Below are 15388 nucleotides of genomic sequence, written 5' to 3' on the forward strand. Positions count from 1 at the left end.
CATGATCTCAGGGTCATGAGATCGAGCTCCATAGTGGGCTGGCTGTGCTCAGCGGGGAGTCTGCTTAAGATTCTCTCCCTCTCTCTCTGTTCCCCCTGCTTGCTATTTCTCTCTCTAAAATAAATAAGTAAATCTTAAAAACAAAAACAAAAACAAAAAACCTCCCATTATCTTTTCTCTCCCCTGCCTCCACAGTGACTGAATAACAAGTAGCACTCACAAGCTGCCAGGAATAGAGAGAAAAATAAATGGATCTTTGAACCAGTACTACTGGTTAGCTTGCCTAAAGAAACAAAGCTTACCTTTCTAAAGAATGAAGGAAGTTAGAGATGCTATTCCGTAGGCTCACATCTGCCACATGGAGAGCCCCACAAACAACTCCCAACATGGTGTCAGGTCGCTCTGCCTGAAAGAAAAAGAGGACAGATCAAAAGCATGGTCACTTGGCACCATGGCTCCTCAATTTAAATCAGGTCCAAATTTCCTCTGAAGAAACAGCTAGCACTGAGAACCTCCATCCTTACTGCTCAGCTCATAGATAAAAACACATTTACTTTTAGAATTTGAATAGAGGTAAGGGTGCCTGGGTGGTGCAATTGGTTAAAGTGTCCAAATCTCAGTTTCAGCTCAGGTTGTGATCTCAGGGTCACAAGATCAAGCCCTACACTGGGCTCCGTGCTCAGCGTAGAGTCTGCTTGAGATTCTCTCTCCCTCTCTCTGCCTCTCCCACTTGTGTTCTCTCTCTCTCCAATGAATGAATAAATGTTTAAAAGAAAAAAAAAAGAATCTGAATAGAGATGAAAGATACCTTTCTCTCTATTCTCCCTAAGATTTCCACTGAAACAATCAAAGAGGAACTCAAAAACAAGATTTTGTTGTAAGAAATTATCTACTGATAATCTCAAAGAAAAATGGTATATAATCAAACTTTGGACCTCTGGATAATTTAGATGAATCTGATGATTTTTATACAAAATCTTTTAAGAAAAGCCCAGTGATTCAGGAATAAGGGGGAACTACTGATTTAAATGAGACCCCTCTCGGGACGCCTGGGTGGCTCAGCGGTTGAGCATCTGCCTTCAGCTCAGGGCGGGATACCAACATTCCGGATCAAGTCCCGCATCGGGCTTCTTACATGAAGCCTGCTTCTCCCTCTGCCCATATCTCTGCCTCTGTGTGTGTGTGTCTCTCATGAATAAATAAATAAAATCTTTTAAAATAAAACAAAAGATGAAATTAATAAATGAGACCCCTCTCATCAGCACCTGGTAGACAGAGTTGGTAACTCTGAAGCTGACTTAACATCGAATGGGGACAAAAGTATTTCAATCCCTAGATGCCTCTCTTCAAATACACTCCAGAAAGTAATACTAGAACCCATAAAATGACCAGGTAAACACGGGCACAAGAACTCTATGGTACTAAAATTACACAGACTCCTAGGTTTTTCCCAGTAGATCAAGCATCAGTTACAGTAGAATCAAATACATTTTGTCTAGTGACATGGACTGGTCACACCACAAGCCCATAAAAACCCAATCCCAAAGCTGTTTGCAAGTGGGGAGATATGCACCTGTACTTTCTCTGCTATCAGTCTGTCCAGCCAGCCGGTGTCAATTCTATTCAACTGAAAGCTTTCAGTCTCCAACAATTTGATGAGGTATTCAACTGTGGTTCGAAAGTCACCCCGAATAGACAGCTCCTTCAAAGCCACCACCATGTTTCTGGGAGAGGAAGAGAAGCAGATCTGTTTCAGCAGTGAACAGTCTCATGTTTTTCAATCATTTTAAAAACTGTTTTAATCCTTTGGAGTCTTAGGACTGAAGGAAGAGCCAGCTCTCCAAACAAGTGATGGTGCACACACAGGTGTGCTCATCCATGTGCGCTCCAGACAAGAGAATCTGGAGGTCAGTATACTTAGGAGCTCTTACTGATAGTACCATATACGAGCATCAGCAAGTCACAGATATTTCGTTATGTGGAGTCCGGGACAAATTATGCGCGAACCACTCCCAGTTTTCACATACCAGGTTTCCATCATTCCTGGCTAACTAGGATTAGGACGTAATTTTCCCCTCCTTACACTTTATTTTATTAAAGCATATTTTACAAGTAATAAAATATATTTAAGTATACTGTTTGATACATTGTGACAAGTGTTAATGCCTTAATTAGGCTCCCATTCAATGAAGCAACTGGCTTGGTACAGTCAGGTACCCTACACGTGAGAGTATTTTTTTTAAGATGCATTTTAGACATCTTTGGAAGGAACTGCTCATTATTTTTATTATTTCCCAATTAAGTGTAAAATCTAATATTAACAAAATTTCAAATACTATAATTTTTTTCCTGTGTATTTCTGCCCAGTGTCTATCTTGCACAGGGCAGGTCCTTACTTCCACAAATATTTAATTAGACACCTCACAGACTTAAGACACATACTAGACTCATAAGGGAGACATAACAGAGATATAATAACCACTTTCAAAATACACAGCAGAATATCATAAATGTGAGTAGTGATAGAAGCAAAGTGCTGGAGTAGTTTTAGGAAGGTAGGAAATCCACCTCCCGATGGGTTCATGAAGAATGTGGAATCTGACATGGGATAAAGTCTAGGTAGGATTATGACCGTGACAGGAATATCATTCTAATGACACAGGCATTCCCTCAGCCTAGAGCATTATTCTGTTTCCCACCTCCACTCCCCTTTCCATACCCTCCTGGCCTGGCTTATTCATATATGCTTCTCAGCTGCTAGTCTAGATGTCACTTTCTCATGGGAAACCTTCCCTGAGCCTCTCTAGACTGAGTCAGCAGACTCAGCTATGAGTTCCTGTAACACATTTATATAACCCCACTATCACAGACAGCACTTGCTATATGGATTTTCTTCACTTATAGTCCATTAAGACAGACTCTATTTGGTCCTCATTATATTGCCATTACCAACAGATATTTAAAAAAATCTGATGAGTGTAGCAAAAGAAAGAATAGATAGAGGAAACAGTGAGGACAAAGGGAAAGACGGACAAAACCATGGGTTGTGTTCAGGGACATTATGATTGAAGCAGAGGATATGAGGACAGGAACCAGTGGCAGAGCCATTTATGAACAAATATTGACTAAGCACATACTATGTTGGGGGAATACAGCAGCAACAAGGCAGACATGCTCCTGTTCTTGTATTATATCTGGATTATCATCTATGGGAAATAATGTTGAAAATGGGGATTGAGGTTATTCTGGAGGACAAGAATGTGGACACCAAGCTAAAGAACATAGATCTAATGTTATACAGAAAGAAAAAACAAACTGAGTTGAAGAATGAATTTCTGGCATGCTGTCAAGAAGCAAGCTTATTGAGACACCTGGGTGGCTCAGCAGTTGAGTGCATGCCTTCAGCTCAGGTCGTGATCCCAGGGTCCTGGAATCAAGTCCTACATCAGGCTCCCACATTCCTGCTTCTCCCTCTGCCTGTGTCTCTGCCTCTCTCTCTGTGTATCTCATGAATAAATAAATAAAATCTTAAAAAAAAAAAGTAAGCTTATTATGGAGACCATGTATTTTTTTTAAAGATTTTTATTCATGAGAGAGAGAATGCACACTCACCTGTGTGCAAGCATGAGGGGCAGGGAAGATCAGAGGGAGAGAGAGAGTGAAGGGGAAAGAATCTTAAGCAGACTCCCCACTGAGTGCAGTGCCTGATATGGGACTCGATTTCACTACCCTGAGATCATGACCTGAGCAGAAACCAAGTCGGACATTCAACCAACTAAGCCACCCAGGAGCCCGAGACCATATTTTTAATATCCTAAAAGTTAGCCTAGTTAGCTTTACACTATAGAGGAACGTACAGATCAGGTAAGGACGTAAGGAACAAGGCTTCTGAACCAGATTATAGGACATGGCCTATAGAAAATACTCAGTGGTCTCCCTAGTCAGGACTGGACACCTAAATACCAACAGAGGCCCCTCTGGGAATGTAAATGAGTGAGGCAGAATGAGTGGGGACTGGATGAATGAGAGAGTTCATGTTTCCTCTAAAAGCAGCAGCCACACAAAGCTTCAGTTAACTTTTGCCAAGTAGAATACAAAACCAGTATATTGTCATTATCATTCCACTTTTAAGGAAAGCAGAAATCCATATATCTATTTCAGTCTCCCAATTTTTAAAAAATTAACACTCTGCAAGACAATCAAAACACATCTTGGCTGTGACTAGCTGGAAAGCCACAGATTTGCATGCTCTAATGTAAACTTTCTCTTCCTTTGCTTTGGCAAAGCAGGATATGGCTGCAAAAGAAAAGGGCAACTTTATAGCAGATAGTTTTTCTGGTAGCATTGCTTTAATTCTGAAAAACTTTACTTATAGTTTTGAATAAATGGGAAGAATAGTAGAGGACAAAATAGAGAAAAATTAGGAGTTCCATACTACTAAATACATTATTAAAAAACCAACATTATAAATAAATAGCTGTTGAAAACACAGGCTCTGTGTACAGTTCAAAGGTCAAAGAAATGGTTATAAATGCCTGATAAGAGAAAATAAACAATTAAAAAGTAGGAAGTACTAGTTCAATTTTTTTTTTTTTACTAATTCAATTTTTGATAAATATTCTAAAATATCTTTAGTGTAAAATTACCGGGATCCCTGGGTGGCGCAGCGGTTTGGCGCCTGCCTTTGGCCCAGGGCACGATCCTGGAGACCCGGGATCGAATCCCATATCAGGCTCCCGGTGCATGGAGCCTGCTTCTCCCTCTGCCTGTGTCTCTGCCTCTCTCTCTCTCTGTGACTATCATAAGTAAATAAATAAAAAATAAAAAAAATAAAAAAAAATAAATAAAATTACCTCCTAGAGCCTTACTTTTCGGGCAAACGAAACTGCTTTTAATATTTTATATTTAATTAATAAGATAAATAATAAAATAAAAATTAATGATCAATGCTTATGTTTAATAGAATATTAAGACATGATACAGCAGTTATATGTGTACAAGCTGTGTGTATATTTCATAGCACATTGAAGACTCTTATGTAAACAATGTGGACAGTTCTTATGTAAACAATGTGGACAGTTCCCTTATGTCATGTTTTTTCATGTAACAATCAGTTTAACTTTATTATTTTAAATGGCTGTAGGACATTTACAGCCAAACCTTTATTCTGATGACAAATAGCAGATCTTATGTATGATTTTATATGGTGCCCAGCTCTTCATCAAGAATCTATCTCCTCGATGGGAACTCAAGTGCACATTGACAGTAGGCTCAACAAAGCTGATTGGCCCAAAGGAATAAGGAATGTTCCATACCATATCTGTGTGTGGTTGTCCAAAAGACATTGGATGAAGATTCACCAAATGAGCTCCATATATTTTAACCTATGTATTTGTCACAACTTTCAAAAATCTACAATTAATGTGGATAAGAACTAGCCACTGATTGTCAAATAAAGGATATAAAACTGCAAAAAAAAAAAAAAAAAAAAAAAGAATCTATCTCCTCCCCAAAACAGTACTGTTTCTATGGAAAAATGTGATTTCTTTAAAGCAATCCATTTTATACATTTATCAAAAATACTTGGAAGTAAAAATACTTGAAAAGATTCAGAACAAACAAAAAATCATCTGCCAAACACTGCATAATTTAACACAACATGAATGCAAGTACAATTGAAGATATATTTCTTCCAAAACATTGTCCCTATCAGTACTTTTGTAGCAGAGAAATGATTCCCATTCTCAAGCTCATGCTTTCACTGAAGAGTAACACAAAATTTTTTTAATGCAATCAAATGTTATTATACTCACGAAATTGCTTCCTCTCTGTTTTCTCCCCAGGAGAAGCAATGACCAAACTGAGAATCAGCAAATTCATGAAGGCCCCCTGCAGCAGCAACACTGAAATAACCCCAAACATTCTTATTGCTACGGAAATTCAGTTCCTGAACTGTTCCTGAGCTGGGCTTAAAACCCTGTTGGGAAAGAAAAAAAAAAGAAAAAAACCTGTTAGAGAATAAAGAATATGAGAAACCATAATTATATTTCCTAGGAAGAGAACATTTATATATCCATTGTTTAGGCTGTGTATTTATCACATATGAAAGCAGAAATGATGCACAAAAATCAGAAAGGCTCAAGAGCCAACATTCAGTGCTACAGATTCAATGAGGACTCTATAATGACTAAAGTTGAATTAAATGGCCAACAGAGCAATGATCACTTTTTGTCTGCTCTGAGGAGACTTCTATAAATTTCCCTCTCCAGAAGAAGTCCCAAGATATTTCAGAAGTAGGCCTTCAGATACCATGTTAATATTAAAGTTCACAAGAAAAAAAAAAGTGTAAACCTTTTGTGATGGGTTACCTCATCTGGATTTTCACTAGTGATCCGAGCGGCAATAACATGGCCCCTTGGGCAAGGAACGTGAGCAGAATTTTCAAAATCAATGGGAGCATCACCCCAGGGAGATACCCCATACATCATACGAATATCCTTGATTCTGTACAGAGGGATCCCCATGGCAATCTAAAAGGAAAAACATCACTTATTTTTCATGGGTACCTTCCTTAAAATGTGGAGGCTATCAAATTACCTACAAGACTTTTCATTTTAGTAGCACCACCTAAAACATTCTATTTCTACTATAGCCTATATTCTACAATAATTGAGTAAGTAACCCTAAGTTATAGTTCTATTGACATTTCTCCATTAAGGGAGCAGAATTAAAATATATAAGGGAGGAGTCAGTGTAAATGGCTATTCAAGAAGAAGTCCAGACAGCTAAAAAGTCCTATGACTTAATTAGAGAGAGGAACCTCTATTATTTCATAATTATTCCCACAAACCATGAAGAAAGTAAATAAATTTTTTGTATTCAATGGAACCCAGAAAGAGCTCCCAATGTGGGCAAAGAACATGTTAGATACAAATAATATCAAACCTCATTATTAGCCATCACTGCCTCCCATAACATTTGTTTCCTGGGTGAAATGGAGAAAATAAGATTGATAACTAGCACTTTAAACATTACAACAATAAACATGTGCTGCCACAGTCTTGCCAGGAAAAACTTTGACCACCATTCTGATGTGGAATTGCTTCAATTCAGGACACAAGTAAAAAGGAGTAGACGACAGTTACAAAGTTGTGAGGTATTTTACAAATGAATTATTGTTTTTTTAAAGATTTATTCATGAAAGACACAGAGAGAAAGGCAGAGACATAGACAGAGGAAGAAGCAGGCTCCTCGCAGGGAGCTTAATGTGGGCCTTGATCCCTGGACCTGGGATCATGCCTGGAGCCAAAGGCAGATGCTCAACCACTGAGCTACCCAGGCGTCCCTACAATTGAATTAGTTGAATAACGTGTATTATTTTAAAATTTTCTTTCTAAGATATGATAGTTGCTATCATACGTGTCTGGTTAAAAAAATATGATAGTATTACTAGATTTGTACCACATCAGGAAAAGCAACCTACACATCATGACCCATACAGCACGAGATGAACATTAGATGAGACTCAGATAGGAGGAGGAGTTTTCTCTTATCAGATACTGGTTAAACCCGTTTCTCAGGCATCTCAGGACATTTGGAACTTCTGCAGGCAACTCTCTTAGCCAAGATCAGGGTAACTCACCTGGAGTTGTGCTGCAGGGAGGTTGACATCAGCCACCATCTCTGTACAAGGGTGTTCCACCTGTAGCCGAGGGTTCAGTTCCAGAAAGTAGAAGCTTCCATCCTGGCTGTAGAGGTATTCCACAGTCCCAGCACTCACATAACCAACCATTTTGGCAAGTTTCACAGCACACTCGAAGAAAGATAAATCAACATAAGTATCCCACCCTGACCAGCTGATGGACCACTATAGTTTCTCCCTCTCTCCCAACACAAGTATCCACCATTTATAAGAGCCACTGAAGGCTTTTAGACACCTGAGAGTAAATTTCACCTTCCCTGATTATTACACAAGGCCCCTAAGACATGGACAGCCAACTCAATCCAGATCTAGGGGAAAACTGTTTCTCACTTGGGATCACAAGCAACCTTACCCTCTCAGGTATAAGTGTATGCAGGCAAAAAAACACGCTGTGGCAGACTACTCAGCATGCCCCAGTTTTAGTATTCCTAGTAATCTTCATAGAAACATGGCTATCCAACTATAGACTAGATTTTCTAACCTCTCATATAGCTAGTGACTCAGTTTTGACATATGTAATGTCAGCATTACTGAATAATATGCATAAGCCCTGAATCAGGTTTTGGAAAGGAAACTACTTATCCTCTATTCCTAGATTTTCCCCTTCTGTGCCCTGCAACACAGTCACAATAGTTCAAACCAGTTTCTACCATGCAGATGAGAACATACTAGAATGGTAGAACAAAACAGAAAGAACCTGAATTGCCAGATGGCCTCAAAAAGCAGAACTGTCCTATCAACCCTGGAGAGCTAACCTCAGATTATCATGGGAAGGAAAGATAAACTTCTATCTCATCTGAGGTCATTTTATTTTTTGGATCGCTTTATTAAACCGCTTACCCTGTATATTCATTAATACAGAAATTATAAAATTCAAGTAGGATGCTATTATTTTAAAAACTTAAAAATGGGATGCTAGCTTAGCAACAGTGTAGTGAGTAGCAAGGAAACAAATACTTCAAACTGAAAAGGTTGTAACCTCATTGTTTGGCATAACAAATCATTTAGGGGCACCTGGGTGGCTTAGTTGGTTAAGTGTCTGCCTTTGGCTCATGTCATGATCCCAGAGTCCTGAGATCAAGCCCCTCATCGGGCTTCCTACTCAGTGGGGAGTTTGCTTCTCCTTCTCCCTCTGCCCCTCCCCCTGCTCATGCTCTCTCTCTCTCCCTCACTCATCTTCTCTCTCTCTCAAATAAATAAATAAAATCGTTAAAACACACACACACACACACACACACACACACACACATATTTGGTAAACTGTCTTCCACAATAACTTGGAAGGCAGATGATACACCAAGTAAGCCCTAAGAAAAAGTTAGAAAAAGTAAGAACGTGAAAAAAAAACTGCTTTTATACCCCAAAACCAGATTAGATTCTTACTCTGAAGCAACTCAGTATCAAAGATCCACGAATAGAAGAAAGCCTATTGTATTTAGAAATCTTGGAGTATGATTACTCCTACCTGAAGCAGACTAGAAGCAAACAGTCTAGAAGCTTAATTAAGTTTTGAAGGAATTGTATTTCTAAATATACCACAAACCTGGCCTTTGAAAAGCCTGTGATTGATAACTAGAGTAATATTTGTGGTCCCATTCTTGCACCAGCTCTGCCAAAGAAGACATAGTCTCCTAAGGCCCAATCACAAAGAAAATTCAATGAGGAAGAACTTCACAGGGAACAAAGCCAGGTACTTCAGGGATGGTGGGCAAGGGATTAAGGGATTACTGCCAGAGAGCAGAATCAGAGGCAGTCAGAGGGCAAACTGAAATGATCACACTTCCTGCCTAGAAGGATCTGGTAACTGCTACAGACCAATTATCATCACTTATTTTTTCATTCTTCTTTTTTTCCAAATGGGAGTTATCGTGTTCGTATTCCACCACTGTATATTGGGTATATGATGGAGGGAGGATTGACCAGGGGTAGATACCTTGTATTTTAGGCCACTGGCTCATGGAAAGCCACATGAACATTTAATGCAAAGAACTGTATGTTATCTAAAGATCCTGGAGTCTGAGCTGACTGTAGTAATTGGATGGGACTTTGGGCTGTCTCCTTTGGGGAAAGACTAAGTATATTAGTGAAAAAGTAAGAGTAAGAAAAAGGGTATGAAAGGATTATGGGTAGCTAGAGGAGCAGATTGAGGCAGATTATTAAATGCCCTCCAATGATTTTTCTGTGTGTCATTCATCTAGTAATAGCATTTCCTGAATTTCAGCTGAGTATATGGCCACCCAGTTAGTGACTATAATTCCTAACATCCCTTATAACTAGGTGTGATTGTGTAACTAAATTCTGCCCAACAGAACATGAACAGAAGTAATGTGGGTAACTTCTGGATCACATTTTTATATGCTTGCCCTCCTAGTCCTTTCTCTCCCCCTCCCACAGGCTACAATATGAACCTAATCTTATGAGAAAGCTTTAATCATGAGATAATAACACCCTAGGGCAAGGGTTGGAAAACATTTTCATTAAAGGACCAGATAGTAATTATTTTCAGCTCTGTGGCCTATATAGTTTTGCCACAACATGCAACAACATTATTGCAGTGATTAAGCAGCCAAATCAAACATAAATAAATTAGCATGGCTGTGACCCAATAACTTTTTATTTACAAAGAAAGTTAATAGGTTGGATTTGGCTAACAAGCTGTAGTTGGCTGACTTCTTTCCTAGTGAATGGCACAGCAATAAGCCTGGGTCTCTGGTACCAGTTCATCTCTCAATGACTGTGAGAATGAGAAAGAGAACTTATACCTTATTTAAGCCACTGTATTTTGGAGGCCTCTTTATTATAAAAGTTAAAGAATGATTCTTAATAAATTCACGCAATGTAGGAATTAAACTTCCAACACAGATGATCATGTATTTAGCTTGTTTGAAATTCAGAAGAGATGGGAAATAGATTTCCATTAAGATGAAGACTCAGTCACTATTCCAGAAAAGACCATGTTGAGACCCCTAAACTACAACTGTTTCCACAGGACCCTGCATGACTGTTAAAGATCCATTTCTACACAAAAATATAGAACATATAAACTTGAAAGATGCTTAGTGGACCTTTTAAGAGAATGGATTTGAATAAATACATTTGAAGACTCAAAGATAATCAACTAGAAAATGGAACTACCTGCTTATTATGAGCTTGTTTCAAAAAAAAAAAAAAAAAAAAAAAATCAGGGGCACCTGGATGGCTCAGTTGGTTAAGCATACAACTCCTGGGCAGCCCTGGTGGCTCAGCGGTTTAGCGCCACCTTCAGCCCAGGGCATGATCCTGGAGACCTAGGATCGAGTCCCACGTGGGGCTCCCTGCATGGAGCCTGCTTCTCCCTCTGCCTGTGTCTCTGCCTCTCTCTCTCTTTCTGTCTCTCATGAATAAATAAATAAAATCTTTAAAAAAAAAAAAAAAGCATACAATCCTGGTTTCAGCTCAGGTCATGATCTCACGGTCATGGGATAAAGCCCCATATTGGGATCTGTGCTCTGCGCTAAGTCTGCTTAAGATTCTCTCCCTCTGCCTGTCCCCACACTTGTGCATGTGCACACTCTAATAAATGAAATCTAAAAAAAATTAAACAGTAAGATTAAAAATCCCCAAACATTTCTTTTCTTTAGCCCTAGTCAAAATAGTACACTAATTTTTTTCAAAAGTGTTAACTAGGGGCGCCTGGGTGGCTCAGTTGGTTAAGCATCTGCCTTCCACTCAGGTCATGATCCTGGGGTCCTGGGAACAAGACCCACATTGGACTCCCTGCTCCTGCTGGGAGGCTACTTCTCCTACTGTCTGCTGCTCCCTCTGCTTTTGTGTTCTCACTCACTCACTGTCAAATAAAATATTTAAAAAAAAAAAAGCATTAACTAATTGAGAGCCTGAAATGCGTAGAGGGAGAACAGTAGAATTATTTTTCCTTTAGGAAAGGGATATAATCTTATCAATTATCTAGAACCACTGCCTGAAATTCTGCTATTCTCAAACTGGCAGATGAATTGAATGAGTAGTAGTCCTGTGTAAGAAAACAAATATTATAGCTTTTCATATACACACCTGTTCCATATGTTCAAATACTGCTGGAGTAGCAATAGCAGCAGGTGCTTCCTCAATAATCTTCTGATGCCTGCGCTGTACAGAGCAGTCACGACCAAAGAGAGAGATAGCATTGCCATATTGATCTGCTAAGATCTGTACCTCCAGATGACGAGATTGTTTGGCTAGTCTCATCACAAATATAGGAGATCCAGGGACTTCAGCTTGAACCTATATTAAAAGGAAATAAAACAAATTCTTAAGTGGTAAGCATTTTCTCTAACCTGTTAAGTTGCTTCGATTTCAACAGGCAGATGCCTAGAAGTGTCAGGGACCATGTGAATTAGTAGCAATACAGAAATGAATAAAAGATAGCTCATGCCCTCATCTATTTTTAAGATACTACATTCTTAGTTATATAACCAATATTACTTAGTGACTTCCAGTATTACAAAAGTGAAAAACAAAATAGTTTGAAAAGACACACACAAACAAATCCCACAAAAGGGTAAAATACTGCCATCAACTGCAGATAGCCAAATGTACAACTTGCTCCAGACTAGCTGCTTTCCTGGTTCACACTGCATCATGGATGGTGTTGTAGTCAAAGGATGTGGATCTTCAGTTTTGAGGCACACTACCACTGGAGATAGAGTTTTACACTGGCAGTTATTTTCTTACAGCACTTTTAAAAGTAATCCAATGTTTTCTGGCTTCCACTGCTTCTACTGAGATGTCAGCTATCATATTGTTACTCCTTTGAAAGTAGTCTTTTTACAGCCACTTTGAGATTTTCTTTCTTTTTTTAGGGGGGTGAGGTAGCAGTTATTCTGATAATCTTAGATGTAGTTTTCTCTGTATTTGTCCTATGGGGCTCATAGTATTTTTTTAAATCTGTGTTTCTATCTTTTGTAAGTCCAGGATAATTCTTAACCATTATCTCTTCAAATACTGTTTATGCTCCATGATTTCTTCAAATATTGCTTCTGTTCCATTCTCTCTCTCCTCTGAGATTCAAAAGTGCATGATGTTAGATAATTTCACTGTATCCCATAGGTCTTTTCTGCTGGTAGGTAGCAATCTCCCCAAGACTCGGTGGGTTGCTCAGGACATCTACAATCTTAATTCCTCATGAACTATCCTCATTTGGGCAGTTCTTCCTCTGGTCTTGCCTGGGGTCACTTGTGTGCATATCATCATCTGGTAGTTCAACTGGGGCTAAATGGTCTCATCAAATGTCTGGTGATTTGTGTTGACTTTTGGCTTGTAGGTCCAGGGAGCCCTGACTCAAACAGTTCATCTCTATAGCTTGTGGACTCTCATCCTCCAATGGGCTAGATCAGGTTTCTTCAATGCAGTGCTCCAAGAGGGTGAAGGCAGAAGCTGCAAGACTTCACAAGCTCTAGAATTTACACGACACCACTTTTGCCACATTCTAATGGTTTAAGCAATCCACAGGGCCAGCTAAGACTCGGGTTGGGAAAAGAGATGCCACCTCTTGATCAGAGGAAAGGCAATCACACTACAAAAGGATATACATACAAGGATGGGAGGAGTTATTGCGGCCATCTCTGCAAACAATTTACTATGGTCCACCCTCTGGCCACAATAATTCATATACCTCCCACATGCAAAATAGACTCACCCCCTCCCAAGACCCCCAAAGTCATCCAGTCAAGGCATCAGGCTTGACGTCCATTTTCTCATGAATCGTGTCCAGATGCAAATGAGACACCTTGGGTGCAGCTCCTCAGGTGCAGTTTTTCTTGATCCAACAATCTGGGAACTAAAAAGACATGTTATGTGCCCCAACACCCCCAACATTTAATGATGAAAAGGGGAAAGGATGACTGTAAAAGATAATCCTGTTCAAAGAAGAGAGGATGGGAAGTACACAGCAGTCACTGCTCCATAGCAATTCTGAAATCCAGATGGGTGAATCTCAGATACCATGACTCTAGCGGCAGGGAAATTTTTTTAGGGTCTTGTTCAGCTCCTGGGGAGTGATTTTCCTAATCCATGACTCTCCTCTGCATTAAGCTCTGAGATCTGGGCTCTTGGCTCTGTTCTTTCTATTAGAAATGACTGATGTTTATAGCTGAATAGCTTTCTCAGTCTGCTTCCTGTTTATAGAAAGTTGAAGACGCAGGAGCCTCTTTGAAGTTTGAACTACCTCTGTTCCTTCTGGACCCTTTGGTGTAGTCCTAAGTATAAGTTTCTTGAAAATATTGTAGGTTTCCTATGAATCACACTGGGGGATTTAATCCTTGTCCCAAAAGAAACATCTGTAACTTTTCTGCACAGATGTATCTATACTTTGGGTACATCAGGCTGCTGGTGGGACAACACCTTTAAGTGTTCTCTGAAGCTCTTTCCTATTAACCGAGAGGGTAATCTACCAGGTATAGTGTCTTAAATATTTCTGAGACCTTAAAGGCTCTCATAGGTATTCTTGACTTAGCTGTTACCCTGAGGTCAATTTTTACTTTGAGGATCTTTCTGCTAGGTAGAGACTGGGAATGAGAAAAAGTTATATTTTCAAACTTAACAAGTTTGAGACACCTTGATTAGCTCACCTCTCTCTTACAGTTCCCTAGCATAAGTAACCAGAAGGATTTAACAGATGCTTTCAATACTTTGTCTAGACATTTCCTTAACTAGGCCCATGACTTCTTTAAATACATTCTCTATCTTCAAAGTTAACTCAGGCAATTGTTCCATCATTACAGAACACATATTGATCTTTTATTCAGACTACTAACAATTCCCTCATTGCCTATCCAGCCTCCACTAACAATTTATTCAACATTCCTCCAGCCTTCATTAACAATCTCATCATTTTTTTTCAGCCTCCACCTATAAGCTAGTCTTAAAGCCATGTCACATATTTTACTTTTTTGTTATAACAGCATCATACCTTTGGGTATCAATTTCTGTGGCAGTTACCCATTGATGCCTAACAATCCACCAAAAATTTATTTACTTAGGACACCGACTATTTTATTTTATTCGCTTACAGCAATTTGAGCAGGGCACAGTTGGGTAGTTCTTCTGATCTTGCCCAGGAGCTACTCATGCAGTTGTAGTCATCTGCCAGTTTGACTGGGGTTGGATGGTCTAGTAGGGTCTCATTTGCACATCTCAAATGTGGTGCTGTCAACATGTAGGTCTAGGAAGTCTCAGCTAGGACAACTCATCTCTACTTCATGTGGCCTCTCTTTCTCCAAAAGGCTAGACTGGTTTCTTTACTTGTCAGTTGGGCAAGGGCAGAAATTACAAGACCACTTGGGGTTTAGACTTGAACTTACACACCATTTCTGCTACATTCTCTTGTTTAAAACAAAGTCACAAGGCTAGCCAAAATTCAAAGAATGGGAAAAAAGACAGTCTTTCTTGATGAGAAGAGAGGCAAAAATCATAGGGGTCTGTATAGAAAGATGGGAGAAGTTATCATGGTCATCTTTGCAAATAACCTCTTACATGCTCTTTTCTGTATTTTTCATCCTTTTGTCTCTTCACACTTCAGTCTGAATTTTCTTTTGAGCTATGTTCCAGTCACTAATTCTCTCTTCAACTGTATCTAATATGCTATTAAACTCCATTGACTTCTTAGTTTTATTTGTATTTTCAGTTCTAGAATTTGTTTCTTCTTCACAG

At 39.2% G+C, this 15388-nt stretch overlaps 1 protein-coding gene across 8 annotated transcripts in view; it reads right to left on the reverse strand.

The window, feature by feature from the left end:
- The window catches only part of ACACA (acetyl-CoA carboxylase alpha), a 283891-nt gene that overhangs the window by 158733 nt on the left and 109770 nt on the right, over positions 1 to 15388 (reverse strand). For all 8 annotated transcript variants that reach the window (XM_038548036.1, XM_038548037.1, XM_038548038.1 and 5 more), the window contains 6 exons: positions 11753 to 11962; positions 7643 to 7813; positions 6369 to 6530; positions 5814 to 5977; positions 1574 to 1724; positions 303 to 406 (listed from right to left, as the gene is read on the reverse strand). In XM_038548036.1, coding sequence (XP_038403964.1) covers positions 303 to 406; positions 1574 to 1724; positions 5814 to 5977; positions 6369 to 6530; positions 7643 to 7813; positions 11753 to 11962 — 962 coding nt within the window. The remainder of the gene's footprint in view (positions 1 to 302; positions 407 to 1573; positions 1725 to 5813; positions 5978 to 6368; positions 6531 to 7642; positions 7814 to 11752; positions 11963 to 15388) is intronic.

The sequence above is a fragment of the Canis lupus genome, chromosome 9 (assembly GCF_011100685.1).
Source record: "Canis lupus familiaris isolate Mischka breed German Shepherd chromosome 9, alternate assembly UU_Cfam_GSD_1.0, whole genome shotgun sequence".
NCBI classification, from domain to species: Eukaryota; Metazoa; Chordata; class Mammalia; order Carnivora; family Canidae; genus Canis; species Canis lupus.